The sequence below is a fragment of the Sapajus apella genome, unplaced genomic scaffold, assembly GCF_009761245.1.
Source record: "Sapajus apella isolate SASKATOON/1434 unplaced genomic scaffold, GSC_monkey_1.0 scaffold62, whole genome shotgun sequence".
NCBI lineage: Eukaryota > Metazoa > Chordata > Mammalia > Primates > Cebidae > Sapajus > Sapajus apella.
Window position 1 is genome coordinate 8,047,198 of NW_022437002.1, and position 24,813 is coordinate 8,072,010.

Here is a 24,813-nt window from a genome sequence, read left to right on the forward strand (position 1 = left end):
TTTTTTTTTTTTTTTTTTTTTGGAGACGGAGTTTCACTCTTGTTACCCAGGCTGGAGTGCAATGGCACGATCTCGGCTCACCGCAACCTCCGCCTCCTGGGTTCAGGCAATTCTTCTGCCTCAGCCTCCTGAGTAGCTGGGATTACAGGCACGCACCACCATGCCCAGCTAATTTTTTGTAGTTTTAGTAGAGACGGGGTTTCACCATGTTGACCAGGATGGTCTCGATCTCTTGACCTCGTGATCCACCCGCCTCAGCCTCCCAAAGTGCTGGGATTACAGGCTTGAGCCACCGCGCCCGGCCAGTAGTTTTGTATTCTTAGTAGAGATGGGGTTTTGCCATGTTGGCCAGGCTGGTCTCAAACTCCTGACTTCAAGTGATCCGCTTGCCTCAGACTCCCAGAGTGCCGAGATTACAGACATGAGTCACTGTACCCAGCCCCATCTGTTTTTAAATTTTCTTTTTATATTTTAAAAAGTATCTTCTGAGGTTATAATCTTTCCTGCTATTCTAGTGTGAGATAGGTAATACTATAGAAATTCTGGCTCTACCATTTATCTAATAATTTGACCTTTGGCCAAATATGTAATATCTATGAAACTGTTTTCTGACCTGTAAAATAGGAATATACCTGCCCTGCCTCTTTCTTATGGATCTTGTCAATCAAATTAGAAAATATACAATAGCTAAAGTTTATCAAGCTTTTACCATGGTCTTAGGTGGTGTTCCAAGTGCTTTACATGTATGATCTCGTTTAATCTTCACACCAACCCTATAATGGAAGTAATCCTTTTATAGTTGAGGAAAACTGAAATAAATTGCCTAAAATTTTATGGCTAGTACATAGCAGAACTGGGAATTGAACTCTCCTTACTAACTCTAGAGCTGGGCTCTTAACCAGTGTATGCTATTACTAATGCTCCTTGTAAACTATAAAATACCGTATAACTGTATAGTATGTTCTTAGTTTGCAAAATTGATTACTGACCCACCATTGCCCTTAACATCAGTAGTCTGGTGACCTCTCATATATGGAGCACACAAATCTTTGCTTCATCCTTCCATTCCCTTCCCAAACTTCCCATTACTACTTTGTAGAAATTCATGACTAGACAAAGGTTTTATATTTAGTGGTTTCTCCTTCTAGGGGTTTCACAGACCAGCTGCGTAAGATTTCTAAGGATGCAGGGATGCCCATCCAGGGCCAGCCATGCTTCTGCAAATATGCACAGGGGGCAGACAGCGTAGAGCCCATGTTCCGGCATCTCAAGAACACATATTCTGGCCTACAGCTTATTATCGTCATCCTGCCAGGGAAGACACCAGTGTATGGTAAGGATATCTTAAGACTGCATTTTTCCTCAAATCCTTTTAGGATTATGCTTAAACATGTCCTAAAACTTTCAAATGTTAAAATATATTTTATGATACAGTATTTAAAACCATGTATTATTATTTGAAGACAAATCAATATAGCAAACTAAATAGTCCAAGATGAGATGCTATGAAAAGAGTTTCAGGCCGGGCGTGATGGCTCACGCCTATAATCCCAGCACTTTGGGAGGCCGAGACGGGTGGATCACGAGGTCAAGAGATTGAGACCATCCTAGTCAACATGGTGAAACCCCATCTCTACTAAAAATACAAAAATTAGCTGGGCATGGTGGCACACCCCTGTAGTCCCCGCTACTCACTCGGGAGGCTGAGACAGGAGAATTGCTTGAACCCAGGAGACAGAGGTTGTGGTGAGCCAAGATCGCGCCATTGCACTCCAGCCTGGGTAACAAGAGCGAAACTCCATCTCAAAAAAAAAAAAAAAAAAGAAAGAAAGAAAGAAAAGAGTTTCAGTAGTGAAAAGAGGCATCACATGACAATGGCTAAGGGAAGAATTATTTAGTAAAAATGGCATTGAGCTAATTTGAGTATCAGTATAATGTAGTGGTTACAAGCATAGGCTATCAAATTAAACTGTGTTGCCTGATATTCGGGTACTGCCAGTTGTACTACCTGTGTGATTTGGCTGAATTACTTAATAATACTAACCCTTAGTTTCCTCATCTCTGGAATTGGGATACTATTTATGTATGTATATAGTATGTATGTATGTTTAGGATAGGATCTCACTCAGTCTTTCAGGCTGGAGTGCAGTCGTGCGATCATGGCTCACTGCAGCCTTGACCTCTTGGGCTCAAACAATCCTCCTGCATTGGCCTCCCAAGTAGCTGGAACTTCAGGCATGTGCCACCACACTGGGCTAATTTTTTATTTTTTGTAGGACAGGATCTCACTGTGTTTCTTGGGTTGGCCTTGAACTCCTGGGCTCAAGCAATCCTCAAACCTTGGCCTCCCAAAGTGCTGGGATTACAGATGTGAGTCACTGTGCCCAGCCTCTTTCTGGTTTTAATTGAGCATTTTATATGATTATATTTTCCTTCCTCTTTTAGTATATCAGTTATACTTCCTTTATATATAACACACATACCCTGGGATACTAATAATACCTAATCTGCATATAGGGTAGTTGTAAGGATTAACTGAGCCTACATATGTAAAGGATCTAGAATAGCACCTTTCATATAGTAAACAGTAAATTTTAACTTTCTATAAACAAAATTTTGTGAGATTAATAAGTTAAACATTGTCATTGAATCATAGAAAAATACAAGGAAAATATAATGTTCAAACAACTGAATGGGGTAAAATTATGTAAGTTTAGAAATAGTAGAAGAAATCACAAAAGAAAATTGTTAGATTTGACTGAGTAAACATTAAATTTTCATTCCTTTTTCTCTTTTTTTTTTGAGATGGAGTCTCACTCTGTTGCCCAGGCTGGAGTGCAGTGGCGTGATCTCAGCTCACTGAAACCTCCGCCTCCTGGTTTCATGCTATTCTCTTGCCTCAGCCTCCCTAGTAGCTGGGACTACAGGCTCATGCCACCATGCCCAGCTAATTTTTGTATTTTTAGTAGAGACGGGGTTTCACCATGTTAGGGTGGTCTTGAACTCCTGACCTCATGTGATCCACCCACCTCGGCCTCCCAAAGTGCTGGGATTACAGGTATAAGCCACCATGTCCGGCTCCTAAATTTTCTGTGTGTCACAGATGTACTAAAATGAAAAGAAAACCAATAGAGTATGGAAAATATTTGTAGCAAATAGAAACAATAAACAAATAGTTTATTATTAGTTAAATAAAAACTTCATTTTTTTAGATTAATAGTTTATTATTAGTTAAATAAAAACTTCATTTTTTTAGATTAATGTGAAAAGAATATAAACTGAAATTTCTCTAGTAAAAACAAACAAATATATGAGAAAATGTTTGTTTTTATTTGTAGTTAAAGAAAAATACAGGCCAGATGTGGTAGCTTATGCCTGTAATCCCAGCATTTTGAGATAAGTTTTAGGTGAAAAGATTACTTGAGTCCGGAAATTTGAGACTAGTCTGGGCAACATGGCAAAACATCATATCTGCAATAAAAAATAAAAAAATTAGCCAGGCATGGTAGTCCACACTGTGGTCCTAGCTACTTGGGAGGCTGAGGTAGGAGGATTGCTTGAGCCCAGTAGGTGGAGGTTGCAGTGAGCCAAGATCATGCCACTGAATTCTAGCCTGGGCAACAGAGTGAGACCCTTTATCAAAAAAGAAAAGAAAAGAACAAATTAGTAAAGGGAAAAATTTTATGCTACTACATTAGCAAATATATTTAAATATTGTAATACCTAGTGCTTGTGGGCATACAGTATATTAATGCATTGCTTATAGTAGTATAAATTTATATTACCCTTTTCATCAAAACTGTAAACGTGCCTGGGCTGGTCTTGAACTCCTTGTCTCAAGTGATCCTCCCACCTCAGTCTCCTTAAGTGCTGGGATTACAGGCACAAACCACTGCTTCTGGCCCCTCTGGTTTTAATTGAACATTTCGTGTAATTCTATTTTCCATTCTCTTTTAGCATATTAATTAGACTTCCTTTAAAAATTTTTGTAGTGTTTTCCCTAGACTTTTTAATATCTATTTACAACTAATCTAAGTGTACTTTCAAGTAATACTATACCACTTAATAGATAGTGCAGAGATACCTTGTAACAGAATACTCCCAATTTTTCCCTTGTGTACCTTATATTTCTGTCATTTATTTTACTTACTGATAAACTATAACTACCCAATACACTGTTGCTATTACTGTTTTGAACAAATAATCTTCTATTAGGTCAAGTAAGATCATGAAAATACAAAATTTTATTTTACCTTTGTTTGCTGACCTTGCTCCTTTTATTTTGTTTTGTTTTTTAGAGACAGGTCTTGCTATGTTGCCCATGCTGGAGTTGAGTGGCTGTTGCCAGGCATGACCATAGTGCACTGCAGCCCCAAACTGCTGGGCTCAAGTGCTTTTCCCACCTCAACTTCCCCAGTAGCTGGGACTATAGGCGTACCCCACACCGTACCCTGCTTTTCCTTCATTTACGATTTCTGATCTGTATCATTTTGTTTCTCTCTGGAAAATTCTTTTAATATTTCTTGCTAAGCATTTCTACCAGCACTAAATACCCTCAGTTTTTATTTGTTTGAGAAAATCTTTATTTTTCTTTTTCTTTTTTTTTTTTTGTTTTGAGACACATAATGATTTAATGTTTACTTACAAATCCTTTACTCACGTAATTTCAAGTACTAAGTCATTCTGGAATTCATACATTCTGACATTAAGAACATTCACATGTTGTACAGCCATCATCAGCATCCATTTCCAGAATTTTTTCAGCATCCCAAACTGAAACTCTTTATCCATTAAACAACAACTTCCCGTACCACCTCACCCGACCCCTGGAAAGCACTGTTCTACTTTCTGCTTCTATGAATTGGACTATTCTAGTTTCCTTGTGTACATGAATCCTATAATATTTGGCCTTTAGCATCATATCCTCAAGGTTCATCCATGTTATATTATATATCAGAATTTTCTTCCTTTTTCAGGCTGAATAATATTCTATTGTATATATATACTACATTTTGTTTATTCATTTATCTGTTGATGGACATGTGGGTTGCTTCTACATTTTAGCTATTGTGAGTGATGCTGCTATGAACATAGGTGTACAAGTATCTCTTCATAACCCCACTTTCAGTTATTTTGGGTATACATCTAAGTGGCATTGCTGCATCATATGGAAATTCTATTTTTAATTTTCTGAGGAACCTCCACAGTGTTTTCCACAGCGGCTGCACCATTTTACATGCCCACCAACACTGCACAAGAGTTCCAATTTCTCCACGTCCTTGCCAGTGTTTGTTATTTTCTGGCTTTTTGATCCTAATCGGTGTGAAGCAGTATCTCATAATGTTTTTGATTTTGTGTTTTCCTAATGATTAGAGATTTTTGGCATCTTTTCCTGTGCTTATGGGTCATTTTTCTGTTTATCTTCTTTAGAGAAATATGTATTGTCATTTGCCCTTTTTTTTTAAGGAGTGCAATGACATGATCATAGCTCACTGCAACCTCCATCTCCTGGGCCCATGTAATCCTCCTACCTCAGCCTTCTGAGTAGCCAAGACTAAAAGCACGTACCATCATGCCTGGCTAATATTTTTTAAAATTTTGGTAGAGACAGGGTCTTGATTTGTTGCCTAGGCTGATCTCTAACTCCTGGGCTCAAGCAATCCTCCCACCTCAGCCTCCCAAAGTGCTGGGATTACAGATGTGAGACATTGCACTCATCCTTGTATGTTTCTTATATATAAGAATTTATGGCCGGGTGCGGTGGCTCAAGCCTGTAATCCCAGCACTTTGGGAGGCCGAGGCGGGTGGATCACGAGGTCAAGAGATCGAGACCATCCTGGTCAACGTGGTGAAACCCCGTCTCTACTAAAAATATACAAAAAATTAGCTGGGCATGGTGGCACGTGCCTGTAATCCCAGCTACTCAGGAGGCTGAGGCAGGAGAATTGCCTGAACCCAGGAGGCGGAGGTTGCGGTGAGCCGAGATCGCGCCATTGCACTCCAGCCTGGGAAAAAAGAGCAAACTTTCGTCTCAAAAAAAAAAAAAAAAAAAAGAATTTATGCTGGGCACAATAGCTCACGCCCGTAATCTCAGCACTCAGGTGGCTCACCTGATTCAGGAGTTCAAGACCAGCCTGCGCAACATGGCAAGACCCCATCTCTACTAAAAATGCAAAAATTCCCCAGGCAAGGTGGTACGCACCTATAATTCCAGCTACTCTGGAGGCTGAGGCAGGAGAATCACTTGAACTCCGGAAGTAAATGTTGCAGTGAGCTGAGATCACACCACTGCACTCCAGCCTGGGCAACAGAATGAGACTCCATCTCAAAAAAAAAAAAAAAAAAGAAAGAAAGAAATTATGGCTGCGTGCAATGGGAGACTGGGGAAGGAGGATTACTGAGCCCCGGAGTTTGAGACCAGCCTGGGCAAAATGTGGGGACTCGTCTTTTCTTAAAAAAAAAAAAAAGAAGATTGGTGTGGTGGTGCATGACTGTAGTTCCAGCCACTCAGGAGGCTGAGGCAAGAGGATCACTTTAGCTCAGGAGGTCAAGAGTGCAGTGATCCATGATAGTGCCACTGCACTCCAGCCTAGGTGGCAGCATGAGATACTCTCAAAAAAAAAAAAAAAAGTTATGTACACTGAAATATTTATGATGGTTATAATGGCAAAGGAGGGGAAAGGAACAGGAACTTTTATTCTTTGCGCTGTAATACCTCTGAATTTTTAAATTAAACATAAGAAAATAGGATTGAAAGCTGTAAGTGTACTGTGATTACAAGTACGTTAAAATAATATAAATGAGAAAATTACTGGAAGAGTACTATAAAACAATAATGGATTATATACATTTTTCTCTTTATGCTTTTCAGTTATTGTAGTTACACTGTGGTCGCAATATACCTTTTTATACAAAGGAGAAAACAACTAGAAAAGTTGTCACTAAATACTAAAGCTAATCTTCAAAGCAGTATACTTTCGAATTTAACAGCATCGCCTTAGGACTACTGTATTGGCATTACTTTTGGTATTCTGTAGTACAATGATGTATTTTAAGGGGGAAACATAGTAGCTTTATTTTCAGGTCTTTTTTTCTGACTAGAGGTTTTGCATCTGTTCCACAGCGGAAGTGAAACGTGTAGGAGACACACTTTTGGGTATGGCTACACAATGTGTTCAAGTCAAGAATGTAATAAAAACATCTCCTCAAACTCTCTCAAACTTGTGCCTAAAGATAAATGTTAAACTTGGAGGGATCAATAATATTCTTGTACCTCATCAAAGGTAAGATATGCTAATTGCTTGTGAAAATATTATTTTTATATCTTCATTTGTCTATATATGACCATCTGTAACTACTATAAGAATTGTGAGAGAGACACCCTTAATAATTCCTACTGTGGGAGATTCATAGACATTTTAGTAAAAAAATAAAATAATTTGGATTGGCAAAGTTCAGAGATTCTCTTGTGAAAGTGCCCTCCAACAATTTCATTTTATTTTATTTTTGAAGGAAGGAATGAAGCAACAAAAGCAGAGGTTTATTGAAAATGAAAGTACACTCCGCAGGATGGGAGTGGGCCCCAGCATAGGGGCCCAAGCCCCAACAATTTACATTTAGTATGCAAAGTACCTCTTAGCCAGAAAGTATCCAGAGCTTTATTTCTTACGGAGAGCCCAGCTTGAAGAATTTTCAGTTTATTTGGTAGTCATCTTCAACCTGGTTTCATGAGGCTTCTCACTTACCTGGAACGTGAAGGAGAGAAGGGCTGGGGGCCCAGATTAGTCAATTAAGTAAGACATATTAGCCTTCCTGCTGTAGTCAGTGAGACAACATATTACTGTTAGGTCACCCCTATTAGAGCTGGAATCTTAGGACGTATGAGACATCATGACCTAGAAACAGGAGGTAGCTTATTGTGCAAGTCACTGAGGAAGAGGCCAATTTTCAGAGAATTGAACAAGCTCTCTTTTCATAGTTGAAGGAATTAGGCCTCAAAAAAGTTAAGTATACACCACAGATAAACATTAGAACAAGGACTGGCCCATGTTTGTTTGACACAAAAGTCCTATTATTCCTCTTTTTCCATACCACCTCTACTTTCTACCCCCGTTAAATATGAGATGAGATCTGTAAATGAGGTAAATATAGAATTTTATCAACGAGCCCAACATGGTGAAACCTCATCTCTACAAAAAATAGAAAGATTAGCCATGTGTGGTGGCACACGCCTGTTGTTGCAGCTACTCCAAAGGCTGAGGTGGGAGGATTACCTGAGCCCAAGAACGTCAAGGCTGCAGTGAACCGTGATCACGCCACTGCACTCCGGCCTGGGCAACACAGTGAGACCCTGTCTCAAAAAAAATAAACAAAACAATAACAACATAAAATAAAATAAAAGGAAATGCTAGCTACTTTATGATTATTGAATATATGTTACTCATCTTTATACTTTTTTGGCCAGGGAGTTGGAGTAGTGGAGTCCCAAAATCCCTTCCAGTCTAAAGTGTAATGACTCCTTTTTTCCTTAAGAAACATAAGTTTACAATACAAGCCGATTTTTAAAGAGTGATAAAAATTTGTAGATCATGATAATGAAGTTTATAATTTTTTTGCCCATCATAGAGAATACTAGCATCTGTTGCCCTTTTCAACCACTAGCACAACTATTTTAGGCAAAATTCTGCTTGGAATAAGACTTTGGATTACATAGGACTTCCTCTGTGCTGTCAATAAGTTTAAGTAATATTGTAATTGTGTGAAACAGATAAATGGATAATGAAAAAATGAGATATCTAACTCTTTTTAAAAATGTGTTTAAGACCTTCTGTGTTCCAGCAACCAGTGATCTTTTTGGGAGCCGATGTCACTCATCCACCTGCTGGTGATGGGAAGAAGCCTTCTATTGCTGCTGTGAGTGTTAGCCAGGTTTATCTTATCTAAAGTTTACAGACCAGTATCAATTTTGCAGTTTCAACTTTTTGAATTTTAACATTTTCTTTGTAGCCAACTTTCATAAATGTTCTTTGGGTTTTTGAAAAGAATGATTATTCTCTGGTTTAGGGTTTACAGGTTCCATATGTGTATATTATATCAAGTTTCCTAGTTATATTATTCAAATCTTCTGTATTCTACTTTAATTTGTCTACTTGACCTCTCCATGATTATGCATTTTAGTTACTTTTTGTTGTTTGAGTAGTTTGTTTGTATATTTCAGTAATGTCTTCGTCGTAAAGAGATGCATTACATATAAGCTTGGTGGATTACATTTTTTTACATGTAAAATGTCTTCCACCTTCATCCAATTCAATACTTTGCACCTGAATTCTTTATTTTATTTATTTTATTTTTTTCAGACAGAGTCTCACTTTTGTTGCCTAGGCTGTAGTAAGACTCTGTCTCAAAAAAAAAAAAATAAAGATTTAATATTTTTTCTATGATCCATTATAATCTTTACATAAATCTTAAGTCTTATAAATCTGATAAATCTAATTCATCCCTGAAAATGATAGTAATATTTAAATTTTCACTTAAAAATTTTAAAGCTGCCAAAACCTAAAATGCAATAAAATAAATAAATGGGAAAAAAAAAAAAAAACCCACAGGGAAAAAAAAAAAATTTTAAAGCTGTTTTCATTAATAAAGGAAATTAACTTTTATCTATTCTGTTGCTTTGTATTTTTAATGTTATACATGAATTATTTTCTTTAAATCTTCAGTAGTTATATTGAGTCATCTCTAATATTCATTAAAATGTTCTTATAGAAGATAAAATGGTAAAGAAAGGAACTCAAAAGATTTCTTTGGATTTGCTACTTTGGGGTCATTTTCTAAGAAGGTTTAAAGCATATTTTAATTCCTTTGGGACTTCTGGTAGTCATTGTCTTTTTCTACTAAATCCATTTCCACCAAATACCCACTTTCTTTTATGGTTATCAGAAGTCTTGTAAATAGAATTTATTTGTTGATTGTTTTTTGCTATATGGCTTCCATTCCCAAGAACTTAGAGAGTAGTGTGAGAAACTAATGTAAGTAATGAGTGCCACATAGTATAATAGGTGTTATCATGAAAACGAGATAACAACATTTACGTTGCAAGAACCTGGTGTGTTTTGGGAATATTGAGAAATACAAGGAGTTGGAACATAGTATACTGCAGGCTATAAGGCTAGAAAGCTTTTGTGAGGCATTTTGCTCCATCCAAGGGGTATGGATTTATTCTTAGCAGCGAGATACCTTTCAAGGGAAAGAAATGGTCAAAGTTCCATTTTTGAAGCATGACTTTGATATAGGTTACCTGGAAGAGAGTCTGGAGGCAATGACCAGCCTAGACTCTGATCAGAATAATGTCATAAGTTCATGCTTTAAGGTCTCTTCTCTAAAGACATAACAATATTAGACACAGAAAGAGAAAATTAATATAGCCAATTTCAAAACCAAGATTAACTTCTCTGAGGACCAAATACAGAGCACAAATACAGCTCAATACGACTGAGCATAGATTCAAGCCAAAAGGGAAAATTCTGATTTTAAAATTTATGAAGCATAACAGTTCTAAGATGAAGCTAAAATCTTAAGTATGGCTTCTAAGATAGGTTGCTAAAGTGAAAGAGATAGGAAGAAAAATCAGTGGTTTGAACTGGTCTTCATTTTTACTTGTTTCCTTTCTCTTATTCTCTTATGCACATCTTTTTGTCTTTTTCTTTTCTCACTAATCCTTAAGTATACCAACAACACAAAGAATCTAATTGTTAAGTGTATAGTTCAGCCTAGTTATAGGAAAATAGTTTTTTATCCTATACTAGCGTTTTGTTCTATTGTTCACTGGGAAGTACTGTTTTTCTTTAAATCTTTTAAAGAGATGGGTTAGGCTGGGCACAGTGGCTCACACCTGTGATCCCAGCACTTTGGGAGGCCGAGGCAGGCAGATCACAAGGTCAAGAGATCGAGACTATCCTGGCCAATATGGTGAAATCCCATCTCTACTAAAAATACAAAAATTAGCTGGGTGTGGTGGCACGTCCCTGTAGTCCCAGCTACTCAAGAGGCTGAGGCAGGAGCATTGCTTGAACCCAGGAGGCGGAGGTTGCGGTGAGCTGAGATCGTGCCACTGCACTCCAGCCTGGCAACAGAGCGAGACTCTGTCTCAAAAAAAATAAAAGGAGAGAGAGAGAGACAGACGGAGATGGAGTCTTGCTATTTTGCCCAGGCTGGCCTCAAATTCATAGGCACAAGTGATCCTCCTACCTCAGCTTCCTGAGTAACTGGGACTACAGGCACATGCCATTGTATCCAACTCAGAATTGCTGTTTTTGATTACTCTCAAAGTAAAGTGATAAATGTAAGGCTACAGTAAAATAAAAATGTAAATTAAATTCATGTAATTTTGATTATCTTTCTTTTTTTCTTTTCCTTTTTTTTTTTTTTTTTTTTTTTTTTACTTTTTCCAACCTAGGTTGTAGGTAGTATGGATGCCCACCCAAGCAGATACTGTGCCACAGTAAGAGTTCAGAGACCCCGACAGGAGATCATCCAGGACTTGGCCTCCATGGTCCGGGAACTTCTTATTCAGTTTTATAAGTCAACTCGGTTCAAGCCTACTCGTATCATCTTTTATCGGGATGGTGTTTCAGAGGGGCAGTTTAGGCAGGTTGGTTGCCTAGAATCTCATCAGACTATGGTGAAATCAGATATTGTGTTTATAATGTGGTGTCTAGTTCTGGAGCTAAAAAGCTTGTTAGAGTTCCCAAGTCAAAACTCGGTATTTTCTTAGATTTTTTTTTTTTAAATGTTCATTGTGAATGTGTATGCCTTGCTTGCTAAGACCATGTTCTGCTAATCGTTAACATGGAATCAAGAAGCGTATTAGTTATAGCGCGATGAGATTAAGGAATCCTGAGATTAGATCATTATTCTGTTTTGAAGTATATAAAAACAAATAGCTGACTGTATTGAATCTTTCCATGTTATATTCTGTAGGTATTATATTATGAACTACTAGCAATTCGAGAAGCCTGCATCAGTTTGGAGAAAGACTATCAACCTGGAATAACCTACATTGTAGTTCAGAAGAGACATCATACTCGATTATTTTGTGCTGATAGGACAGAAAGGGTAATCTCACCTCTGTTGTGATACTATTATAAACCAAGCTTATTCAACAGAGTTCATAGAGCACTCAACAAGGGCCCTCTGCCAATAACAGGGTTTCCAGTATATAGTAGCAGATTTGAACAATTACTTTATGAGTATGGAAATAGATTATTTTTAACTTAACAGAATTTCTAGTCACGCTCCAAATGTCCAAAATCTCATTCTACTTTTTTGTTGTGAAGAAACTGATAGTTTTAAAAATATTCTTCTATTCATATTTTCCTAAAATCTTCAGGAAAAAAGGTACATTCTCTTTTTAAAATATCTTGTACAAATTAGTTTTTTTAAAAAGCAGAAATTCAGGCCAGGTGCAGTGGCTCACGTCTGTAATTCCAGCACCCTGGGAGACCAAGGCAGGCAGATTGCCTGAGGTCAGGAATTCAAGACTTGCCTGGCCAACATGGTGAAACCCTGTCTCTACTAAAAATACAAAAGTTCGCTGGGCATGGTGGTGCACATCTGTAATCCCAGCTACTTGGGAGGTTGAGGCGGGAGAATCGCTTGAACCCAGGAGGCAGAGGAGAGGTTGCAGTGAGCCAAGATGGTGCCACTGTACTCCAGCCTTGGCAACAGAGCAAGACTCCCTCTCAAAAAAAAAAAAAAAGTGGAAATTTATACAAACTAACTTTTAAGCCATGTTTCCTTTAAAGTTCACAGAATTATTTTATGCATTTTATAATGTGAATGTATGTGTTTTATAATTAGGAAAGAGAGATATAAATACTTAAGGAAATATGTTTTTTTTATCTGTATGCAGCAAGACAGCAGCCTTACTGTCATTTTCAGTGCTCTGATCCCATCTGCCCTCATCCTGCAAATCTTGGAGCAGAGAAATCTAGTGATACCAGGTGTTAAGAAAGGGATTTGATAGAAAGGAACTAAGGAGTGTTTTGTCTTTGGCATACATACTCACTGTACTCCTTTGGGCAAGCCGCTTAACACCTCTGTGCCTGTTTATTTCTTAGCAAGATTGGATAATATTGATATTATTCAACCTTATATGGGTTGTTGGGAGAATTAAATAAAATACGCAATGTGCTTAGAACAGGGTTTGGCCCATACTAAGGACTCGGTAAAGTTTGGCTAGTTCTCATTAGTAGAGTGATGGGAACAAAAAAAAAAATTAATAAATAAAGTTTGGCTAGCCGTAGAGTGGTGGTGATAGTGGTAGTAATAGAGAAGAAGAAGTAATAATAGTAGACATTGTTCCAAGTATTGCTTATAAATTTAATAATCCTCACCAACGACATTATGAGGTAGTTTTGTTTTGTTTTGTTTTGGTTTTTATTTCTGTTTCTGTTTTTGTGACAGTTTAACTCTGCTGCCCAGGCTGGAGTGCAGTGGCATGATCTCTGCTCACTGCAACCTCCACCTCTCAGGTTCAAGCGATTCTCCTGCCTCAGCCTCCTGAGTAGCTGGGAATACAGCATGTGCCACCACACCTGGCTGATTTTTGTATTTTTGTTAAAGACACGGTTTCACCATGTTGGCCAGGCTGGTCACAAACTCCTGTCCTCAAGTGATCCACCCACTTCAGCCTCCCAAAGTGCTGGGATTGTAGGTGTGAGCCATCACACCCAGCCTACAACTTTTTGTATGTATTAATTAGAAGATTTATGTGTTGCTAATTTATTAGAGTTAAGTATTTTTTTAACAGTTGGCATAATTTTGTAGATTATAAACTGTTTTGTTTTGTGCTTGGTAAAGTGTAGCTAGTTGTTCCATACGGCTACGATTCAAGATACCACCTTGTAACAGTCACTCGCATGGCAAAAATAATATCTGAGTCAGTAAAATAGTTTCTGATTTGCTAGCCTTGTAAACCTAGACTTACAGTTAAGAATTTTAAATGTGTTGGGATATGGCAGTGGAGGCGGGTATAATAAGCATTTTTAAGTCTTTTATAAGGAGCTTGCATTATCAAGAATTTTGAGTCATTTCAGTTATATACACTCAGAGAAAATCATGGTATCTGTTCTAGATGTTGAAACTGATAGTATGAAATAAAAGGAATAAGGCCTTTGCAATTTATTTCATTATTTGAATCTCAATTCTCCCCTTTGTTGTGTGCTATTGAGCGAATCATTTTGTTATTCCTGAGCCTTTATTTTGCTAAACAAATGGAAATAATCCCTAGCTTGCAGGATTGTTACCAGGATTTAGAAATAATGTGTTAAAAGTTGTCTCCAAGGTAAATGCTCATCCTCATGTATCACACACTCAAGAATGCCTACTATGCACAGGTACCATAAACTGCAGCACTTTAAGCTAATTTAAAAAAAATTTTTTTTTAGTGTCTTTGCCCGTATGACTATTAGCGAAGCATGTAATAGAGACTATATAAGGCTTTGTTGTGTATCAGCATTCCCTTTCAGCAACATTTAGGAACAGGAACCAGGACCTGCATAAGGTCTGCTCTGAATGATTGCTTAAGTTATATTTCAAAGTGAAAGTAGTAAACGTAGGATCGGCCTATATATGCATACATTTTTTAAAGTGCTTTCAGATACATTTTTTACCTTTTTCTTGTTTGTTTAAACTTTGGCCAAACAAATCTAGGTTGGAAGAAGTGGCAATATCCCAGCTGGAACAACAGTTGATACAGACATTACACACCCATATGAGTTTGATTTTTATCTCTGTAGCCATGCTGGAATACAGGTAAGTCTACACTTTGGGTAAAATATTTTAATACAAGAACTGTCATTCTTACATGTATTTTTTTAAATCTAAGAAAAAAGATAAAGAAATACTCTTTGCATTCCAACTTGTTTCCATATGAAATTAAATGAAACTTTCAGTAAACAAATGCCTTCCCTTTCCTTACCTTGAGAGGGGCTTAGGAACTTATTTTTATGAAAATACCAGACTATAAGTAGCTTAATAGAATGCATTTCCCTAAAACAGGCCCTTAATTTACCTAAAATTGTTTTTTAAAAAATGTAGAAATAGCCGGGCGCGGTGGCTCAAGCCTGTAATCCCAGCACTTTGGGAGGCAGAGGCAGGTGGATCACGAGGTCAAGAGATCGAGACCATCCTGGTCAACATGGTAAAACGCTGTCTCTACTAAAAATACAAAAAATTAGCTGGGCATGGTAGTGTGTGCCTGTAATCCCAGCTACTCAGGAGGCTGAGGCAGGAGAATTGCCTGAACCCAGGAGGCGGAGGTTGTGGTGAGCCGAGATCGTGCCATTGCACTCCAGCCTGGGTAACATGAGTGAAACTCCATCTCAAAAAAAAAAAAAATGTAGAAGTACCTGATTGTTCCTTTAGCATATGCCTCTTTAAAAATAAAGAGTGAGAAAAAAAAATGCTCTTTTGCTCAGGCTGGACTAGAACTCTTGAGCTCAAGCAGTCAGTCCTCCCACCTCAGCTCTCAAGTAGCTGGGACAACAGGCATGTACCATTGCACTCAGCTAATGATGGTAACATTTTATAGAAAACTTTGACATTTACTGGTAGGTATTAAGCATGTGAAAGAGTTTAATTGGGCTGGGTGTGGTAGCTCATGCCTAAAATCTCAACACTTTGGGAGGCTGAGATGGGCAGATTGCTTGAGCTTAGGAGTTCAAGACCAGCCTGGGCAACATAGAGAAACCCCATCTCTACAAAAAAACAAAAATTCCCCAGGCAAGGTAACATGTGCCTATAGAGGAACTATATAGCTGGAGTATGTTTTGCTCTGGGGGCAAGTAGCCATGACCCCTTTATCGTTGAGGCTGTCACCAAATTACCCCAACCCAGTGGCCTGACATCCCTGTTGAGCTGCAAGCACCTGTTACACCTTGCTCCTTGGCCACTTAAAGAGGTTATACCTTGGCCGGGCATGGTGGTTCACACCTGAAATCCCAGCACTTTGGAAGGACAAGGAGGGCAGATCACCTGAGGTCAGTTCAAGAACAGCCTGGCCAACATGACAAAACCCCATCTCTACTAAAAATACAAAAAACTTAGCCAGATATGGTGGCACACACGCCTGTAGTCCTAGTTGCTCTGGAGGCTAAGGCAAGAGAATTGCTTGAACTCGGGTGGCGGAGGTTGGCAGTGAACAGAGGTCACACCACTGCACTCCAGCCTGGGCAACAGAGGGAAACTCTATCTCTAAAAAAAATAAATAAAAGAGAGAGAGATCATACCTCTCCAGTGCCTAAGTAGTACCTTGCATCTCAGAAAGCAGTGCCTTAATCACCCAGAGCAGTCACACAGTCCAGTACCTAAGCTGAAGCAGTTCCCTGCATATCAAGGAAACCATGTCTGGGCCACCCAGAACAGGCATAGTCCCCATGCCTGGGTTTAAGTGGCACTGGGGAATTGGTGCACTGGAAGAGCTGAGCAGCTCTGTATCCCATAGATATTGGGATAGCCCAAATATATTGAGATATAAGAAAATATCAATAGACCACTCAACAAAATCAGGAAAGTAATTCACAATATGAACAAGAAATTCAACAAAAAGATAGAAATTTAAAAAGAATCAAACAGAAATCTGCAGCTGAAGAATTCAGTGGAAAATACAATAGAGAACTTCAATAGCAGATTTGATCAAGCAGAAGAAAGAATCTCTGACCCTGAAGATAGGTAATTTGGAAAAAGATCTGAGTCAGAAAAAAAAAAAAAAAGAAGAAGAAGAATGAAAAGAGTGAAGAGAGCCTCTGAGACTTATGGAACACCAGTAAGCAAATAAATATTTGTATTATGGGAGTTCCAGAAGGAGAATAGAAAGGGAAAGTGTAGAAAATCTACTTAATGACATAACAAGTCGAGCATGGTAGCTTACACCTGTAATCCCAACACTTTGGGAGGCCAAGGGGGGGCAGATTGCTTTAGCTCAGGAGTTTGAAACCAGCCAGGGCAACACGGTGAAACACCGTCACTACAAAAAATACAAATATTAGCCAGGCATGGTGGCATGCACCTGTAGTCCCAGCTACTCAGTGGGCTGAGGCAGGAGGATCACTTGAGCCTGGGAGGTCAAAGCTGCAGCAAGCCTAGATCACACCACTATACTCTAGCCTGGGGTGACAGAGTGAGACCCTGTCTCAAAAATAATAATAATAATAATTAAAAACATCCCAAATCTGGGGAAAAATGTGGACATGTAGATCTAGGAGGTTCAAAAGTCTGCAAACAGACCCAGCCCTTAAAGGTTCTTCCCAAGGCACATTGTAGTCCAGTTGTCAAGTCAAAGACACAGAATTCTAAAAACAACAGAAAATCATCAGATCACTTAGAATCCTCGTTAAACCAACAGCAGATTTCTTCCCAGAAACCTTATAGACCTGGAGAGATTGAGTTGATATATTCAAAGTGCTGAAAGAAAACACTTATCAGTCAAGAATACTGTAGCCAGTTAAGTATCATTTGAGCTCAGAAGGCAGAGGTTCCAGTGAACTGTGGTTGTGCCACCGTACTCCAGCCTGGACTACAGATTGAGACCGCCTCAACAAATAAGTAAATAAATAAATATTCTTTAAATAAATAAACAAGTATTCTATATCCAGCCAAGCTATCCTGTAGAAATGAAGGAGAAATAGTCTTTCCCAGACATGCAAAAACTGAGGAAATTTATCACCACTATATTTGCCCTACAGGAAGTGTTCAAGGGAATCCTACATCTGGAGGCAAAAAGTCAACAATTGTTATTATGGAAACACACAACAGTATAAAACTCACTGGTAGAACAGATACACAAGAGAGAAAGATTCAAACCTTATTACTCTACAGAAAACCACCAACCCACAATGATAAACAGTAAGAAAGGAAGAAAGGATATATAAAACAAGCAGAAAACAATTAACAGATTACAGAAGTAGGTCTCCAGCTATCAGTAGTATCCTTGAATGTAAACACATTGCCCACTGAAAAGATGTAGACTGGCTAAATGAAATTTTTTCCCACTCTGGTGCCCAGGCTGGAGTGCAGTGGTGCAGTCTCAACTCACTGCAACCTCTGCCTCCCAGGCTCGGGCTCAGGCAATTTTCTTGTCCCAGCCTCCTGAGTGACTGGGGCTATAGGCATGCATCACCACACCTGGCTAATTTTTGTATTTTTGTAGATGGGGTATCCCTATGTTTCCCAGGCTGGTCTTGAACTCCAGAGCTCAAGCAAACCACCTGCCTCATCCTTCCAAAGTGCTGGGATTATAGACATGAGCCACCATTCCCAGCCACTGAATGATTTTTTTAAAAGAATGCAATCATGTCCTTTGCAGCAACATAGATGCAGCTGAAGGTCATAATCCTAAGCAAACTAACATAGGAACAGAAAACCAAATACTGCATGCTCTCACTTCTAAGTGGGACCTAAGCATTGAGCACACATGGACATAAACATGAGAATAATAAAACACTGTGGACTACTAAAGAGGAGGGAGAGGGGGATGAGTTGAAAAACTATTGAGTACTAAGCTCACCATCTGGGTGTAATATATCCATGTAACAAATCTCACATGTACCCCTCACATCTAAAATACTGATTTTTTAAATGATCCAAATATATGCTGCCTAAGAGAAATTCACTTCACCTGTAAAGATACATATAAACTAAAAGTGAAGGGATGGAGAAAGTTATTCATTCCACGCAAGTGGAAAAAAAAATGCAAGCAGAAGTAGCTATATTTATGTCAGACAAAACAGACTTTAAGTCAAAAACTGTAAAAGGAGACAAAGAAGGTCATTATATAATGCTAAAGGGATCAGTTCACCACAAGGAAATAACAGTTGTAAATATATATGCAGCCGACATTGGAGCATCCAGATATATAATATAAAGCAAGTATTATTAGATCTAAAGAGAGAGATGGACTCCAATACAATAATAGTTGCGGACTTCAACACCCCACTGTCAACACTGGACAGATCATCTAGAAAGAAAATCAACAAAGAAACATTGGATTTAAAACACACTTTAGACCAAATGGACCTAACAGATATATACAAAGCATTTCATCTAGCAGCTGCAGAATATACATTATTTTCTCAAGACTCTTGAGACTGTCTCAAAAAAACAACAACAAGGTATTAATACCCAGGATACACAAGGAACTCAACAGCAAAAAAAAAAAAACAAATAATTTGATTTAAAAATGGGCAGATGTCTCAAGAGAGTGATAGAGATGGCCAACAGGTATATGAAAAAATGCTCGATGGCCGGGCGCGGTGGCTCACGCCTGTAATCCCAGCACTTTGGGAGACCGAGGCAGGCAGATCACGAGGTCAAGAGATCGAGACCATCCTGGCCAACATGGTGAAACCCCGTCTCTACTAAAAAATACAAAAGTTAGCTGGGCATGGTGGCACGCGCCTGTAGTCCCAGCTACTCAGGAGGCTGAGGCAGGAGAATTCCTTGAACCTGGGAGGCGGAGGTTTCAGTGAGCCTAGATCATGCCACTGCACTCCAGCCAGGTGCCTGGTGACAGAGCAAGACTCTGTGTCAAAAAAAAACAAACAAACTGCTCAATATCAATAATCATCAGGGAAATGCCAGTTAAAATCACAATAAGATATCATCTCACCCTAATTAATATAGTCATTATCAAAAACACAAAGAATGCAGAGAAAGGGGAACTTGTATACACTATTGGTGGGGATCTAAATTAGTACAGCCGTTATGGAAATCAGTATGGAAGTTCCTTAGAAAACTAAAATTAAAACTACCATATGATCCAGCCATCCCACTACTGGGTATATATGCAAAGGAAAGGAAACTGTGTCAAGGAGATATGTGCAACCCCACGTTTATTGCAGTACTGTTGCAATAGCCAAGATATGGGATCAACCTAAGTGTCCATCAACAGATAAATGGATAAAGAAAATATGGCATTTATACACAACGGACTACTATTCAGCCACAAAAAAGAATGAAATCCTGTCGTTTCTGGCAACATGGATGAGCCCGGAGGACATTATGTTATGTGAAAAAAGCCAAGCACGGAGAGATGAATACTGTATCATCTCACTGGTGGAAGCTATAAAAGTGTATGTCATAGAAGTAGAGAATAACATAGTGGTTTACTAGAGGCAAAAAAGGGAGGAGGTTACCAAAGGCTGGTTAACAGACACAAAATTACAACTAGATAGGAGGAATAAGTTCTAATATTCTATAGCACTGTAGGATGGTTATAATTAGCAATTTATTCTATATTTTCAAATAACCAGGAGAGCCAGTTTGGAATTTTCCCAGCACAATGTTTGAGGTGTAGATATCCTGATTACCCTGATTTAATCATTATATATGTGTATCAAAATATTACACTGTACCTCATAAGCATATGTAAATATTATGTGTCCATGAAAAATAATAAAATCCCAAAAAGGAGTTGGAGATCAGCCTGGGCAACATGGCAAAACCTCATCTCTATAAAAAATACAAAAATTAGCGGGGTGCGGTGGCGCGTGCCTGTACTCCCAGCTACTCTGGAGACTGAGGGAAGGATCACCTGAGCCTGGGAGGTCGAGATTGCAGACCCTGTCTCTAAATAAATTAATAAATAAATCCTATATGACTGGTTTATATATTTTAACCTAATGTTTCCTCTCATATTTAATAAGTATCACATTACATCCAGGTGACTATATTTTAAAAATCACAGAGGAGAAAGATTCTCTGTTCAAGTAAGTTTTAGAAATGCTGTTAAACAGATTTTTTTTTCTATTTCTAGAATAACCAGTTTAAACAGATTTTTTTATTATAGAACTTTTGAAGAACACTGATATGCAAATAACCATTATGAATCTTCGAGATAGGAATATTTTTCCTATATATTTAACCAGAAACTTTAGGGAACAGTTTTCCTTTACCTTTTTAACTTTTAAAATTTTTATTATTTTTATTTTTTTGAGACAGAGCCTTGCTCTGTCACCCAGGCTGGAGTGCAGTGGCGCAATCTCAGCTCACTGCAACCTCTGTCTCACGGGTTCAAGTGATTCTCCTGCTTCACCTTCCCAAGTAGTTGATACTACAGGCATGCACCACCACACCTGGCTCATTTTTTTTGTACTTTTAGTAGAGAGGGTGTTTCACCATGTTGGCCAGGCTGGTCTTGAACTGACGTCAAGTGATTCACCTGCCTTGTCATCCCGGGATTACAGGTGTGAGCCACCACATCTGGCCTATTTTTGTTTTATTTATTTGAGACAGGGTCTTGCTCTGTCATCTAGGCTGGAGTGTAGTGGCACGAACACCCCTTACTGCAGCTTTGACTTCCTGAGCTCAAGCAATCTTCCTGCCTCAGCCTCCCAACTAGCTGGGACTACTGGTCCATGCCACCATGCCTGGCTTTTTTTTGTTTGTTTGTTTGTCTGTTTGTTTTTTGCAACAGAATCTCGCTCTGTCGCCAGGCTAAAGTGCAGTGGTGCAATCTCAGCACGATGCAACCTCTGATTCCCTGTTTCAAGCAATTCTCCTGCCTCAGCCTCCCAAGTAGCTGGGATTACAGGTACACACCACCACATCCAGCTAATTTTTGTATTTTTAGTAGAGACAGGGTGTCACCATTTTGGCCAAGATGGTCTCAATCTGATCTTGTGATCCACCTGCTGTGGTCTCCCAAAATGCTGGGATTACAGGCATGAACCACCTCCCCCAGCCCACACCTGGCTAATTTTTTAAATCTTTTTTGTAGAGATGAGGTCCTCCTATGTTGCCTAGGCTAGTCACAAATTCCTGGGCTTGAGCTGTCCTCCCACCTCAGCCTCCAAAGTGCTGAGATTATAGGAATGAGCCACCATGGCTGGCCTGAATAGTTTTCCTTTAGGATATCAGTTTAAAACTTCTGCCGTAGTCAGCAAATAACCAAGAATATTTCACAGAGACTAACAACTTTTTTATACATCTTCCCAGCTTTACTTTTTTCTATTTTATTTCATTTAATTTATTTATTTATTGAGACAAAGTCTCACTGTGTCACCGAGGCTGGAGTGCAGTGGTGCAGTCACAGCTCACTGCAGCCTTGACCTCCTAGGCACAAGTGATCCTCCTGCCTGTACAGGCTGGTCTTGAACTCCTGGCCTCAAGCTACCCTCCCACCTCGACCTCCCAAAGTGCCAAAGCTGTTTTGTATGTGACTTGGTCTTAAATATTTATTTAAAAGTTCAAAATTCAGCTGGGCCCAGTAGCTCACACCTGTAATTCCAGCACTTTGGGAGGCCAAGGCAGGCAGATCATTTGGGGTCGGGGGTTTGAGACCAACCTGGCCAACATGACAAAACCCTGTCTCTACTAAAAATAGAAAAAATTAGCTGGATGTGGTGGCACATGCCTGTAATCCCAGCTACTGGGGAGGCTGAGGCATGAGAATCACTTGAACCCAGGAGGTGGAGGTTGCAGTGAGCTAATATCATGCCATTGCACTCCAGCCTGGGCGACAGAGCAAGACTCTGTCTCAAAAAACAAAACAAAACAAAAAAAGTTCAAAATTCAACAGCATGTGTTATTGCCTTCTCTATAGGGTACCAGTCGTCCTTCACACTATCATGTTTTATGGGATGATAACTGCTTTACTGCAGATGAACTTCAGCTGCTAACTTACCAGCTCTGCCACACTTACGTACGCTGTACACGATCTGTTTCTATACCTGCACCAGCGTATTATGCTCACCTGGTAGCATTTAGAGCCAGATATCATCTTGTGGACAAAGAACATGACAGGTAATATAAAAGCCTAACAGGTTCTCACCCAAATCCAGATACTGTCTGCATATTAGGATTTTCAAGTTCCACAAGCTCTTAGAGGAGTCAGTGATCCATGTGAAAAGTGACAACAGTCAGAACTGACTGCTCGAGGTTTCCTATTGAAATATATAATCTAGGCTCATTACTAATAGAATGACGTCGTAACTTAGTTGCTTTGCCACATTAATTCAAAGGAGAGATTATTGGTAATAAAGTGGTACATACAGATAGATAGAGAAAATGATACGATGTCTGGGTTTGCTTCTAATTAATCCTGGGGAGGCGAGAGAAGGAAAACAGAATTGGCCTTGCGTTAATAATTATTGAAGCTGAGTGATAGCCACATAGATCATTACACCGGTCTCTTATTTGTTAATAATTTTGAATTTTTCTACAACAAATCGTATTTTTTGGAATTATTGCATCAGAATAGAAAGTTTGTTTTTGTGTTCATTGCCACTTCTCTTACAGTGCTGAAGGAAGTCACGTTTCAGGACAGAGCAATGGGCGAGATCCACAAGCTCTTGCCAAGGCTGTACAGATTCACCAAGATACCTTACGCACAATGTACTTTGCTTAAATAGTCCAAGTATATTCTCTGAGAGGAAGTACTGAAAGATGAATTGACATACAACGTATGTTTCCAGTGGAGTCAATTGAGTAAGGACACCTCCAGCCATACAGAAACCCAACACTGTGTGGGGGCCAAGGTCTGATCCTTATGTTAATACAAGGAAGATTGTTTACTTCATCAAGGAACACAGCATCATTATGCAATATGAAACCAGCCAACTGCTTTTTGTGCGGTCTCCTGTAGGAAGTATCGCAATTGTTCTGTTTTCATTTCTTGTAGTCTAACCCTTTTTAATGCCTTTACCTCAAGTTGCTTGGCAGCACAACTATCTTTGCAAAAAAAAAAAAAGTAAGGAAAAGTAAATGATGGTTTAAAAAATACACACCTTCATGAATAATCAAAGTGATTTTTCAAAATTATGTGTGCAAAAAATTAATGTGCATTCACATATTCTTGTAAAAGGTGTCTGTGTATTTTAAAAATATATACATGCATACTTCATATGCATATATATCTAGATCTGGATTAATAATAGATATATATGTCTGTGTATATATTTTATAGTTCATTCCATTGGGGAGCTTTCTTTCCCTTTTATTTTACCCCCACTTACCACCTTTATTTCTCTTATTTCCCTTGCCTTCATCACCTACATTTTTTTCCTAATGCTACCAGTGACATTCAAATGTTCACATATCTGGTTCCTTTGAATGTAAAATATGGCAAACTAGATTTCTACTTTTATTTTGCATACCCTACTTCTGACTCCTATCTCATACACAATTCTGAGTCTTCAACTCTTGGTATTGCTGTCTTAAGAAACAAAATTTTATATATATGTATACATTCGTATATACACAGACACACACACACATATATATACATAAAATAAGTTTTTGTGAGAGTGTGTCTCTCCCTTCCCACTCTGAACATACATTTGCCATTTGTGCAATGTGTATATAAGTAGTAGCAACCTAAACTATTCTTTTTCTTTTTTCTTTATTTTCTTTTTTAATCGATACGGAGTCTCACTCTGTTGCCAGGCTGCAGTACAGTGGTGCGATCTCGGCTCACTGCAACCTCCAACTCCCCAGTTCAAGCAATTCTCATGCCTCAGCCTTCCAAGTAGCTGGGACTACAGGCATGCGCCACCACACCCAGCTAATTTTTGTATTTTTAGTAGAGACAGGGTTTCACCATGTTGGCCAGGATCGTCTCGATCTCTTGACCTCGTGATCCGCCCGCCTCGGCCTCCCAAAGTGCTGGGATTACAGGCGTAAGCCATTGCACCCAGCCTACCATTCTTTTTCTTTAGTGAGTTTGTTAAAGCTGCTATAAATATAAAACCTGTCAGAAGTTGTAATCTTTCTCTCTGATAAGTGATGTGTTTTCTGAAGCCTTCTGTTTCTATAGGT

At 38.8% G+C, this 24,813-nt stretch overlaps 1 protein-coding gene across 6 annotated transcripts in view; it reads left to right on the forward strand.

Moving 5' to 3' along the window:
* LOC116529276 (protein argonaute-3) overlaps positions 1–24,128 on the forward strand; it is a 126,232-nt gene extending 102,104 nt beyond the window's left edge. For 5 of the 6 annotated variants that reach the window (XM_032246930.1, XM_032246931.1, XM_032246935.1 and 2 more), the window contains 8 exons: positions 1,149–1,333; positions 7,124–7,283; positions 8,823–8,913; positions 11,456–11,650; positions 11,980–12,114; positions 14,713–14,814; positions 22,601–22,800; positions 23,296–24,128. In XM_032246930.1, coding sequence (XP_032102821.1) covers positions 1,149–1,333; positions 7,124–7,283; positions 8,823–8,913; positions 11,456–11,650; positions 11,980–12,114; positions 14,713–14,814; positions 22,601–22,800; positions 23,296–23,404 — 1,177 coding nt within the window. In that variant the 3' untranslated portion in view covers positions 23,405–24,128. The remainder of the gene's footprint in view (positions 1–1,148; positions 1,334–7,123; positions 7,284–8,822; positions 8,914–11,455; positions 11,651–11,979; positions 12,115–14,712; positions 14,815–22,600; positions 22,801–23,295) is intronic. The other variant, XM_032246929.1, reaches the window with a different exon arrangement.
* The last annotated feature ends 685 nt before the right edge of the window (positions 24,129–24,813 follow it).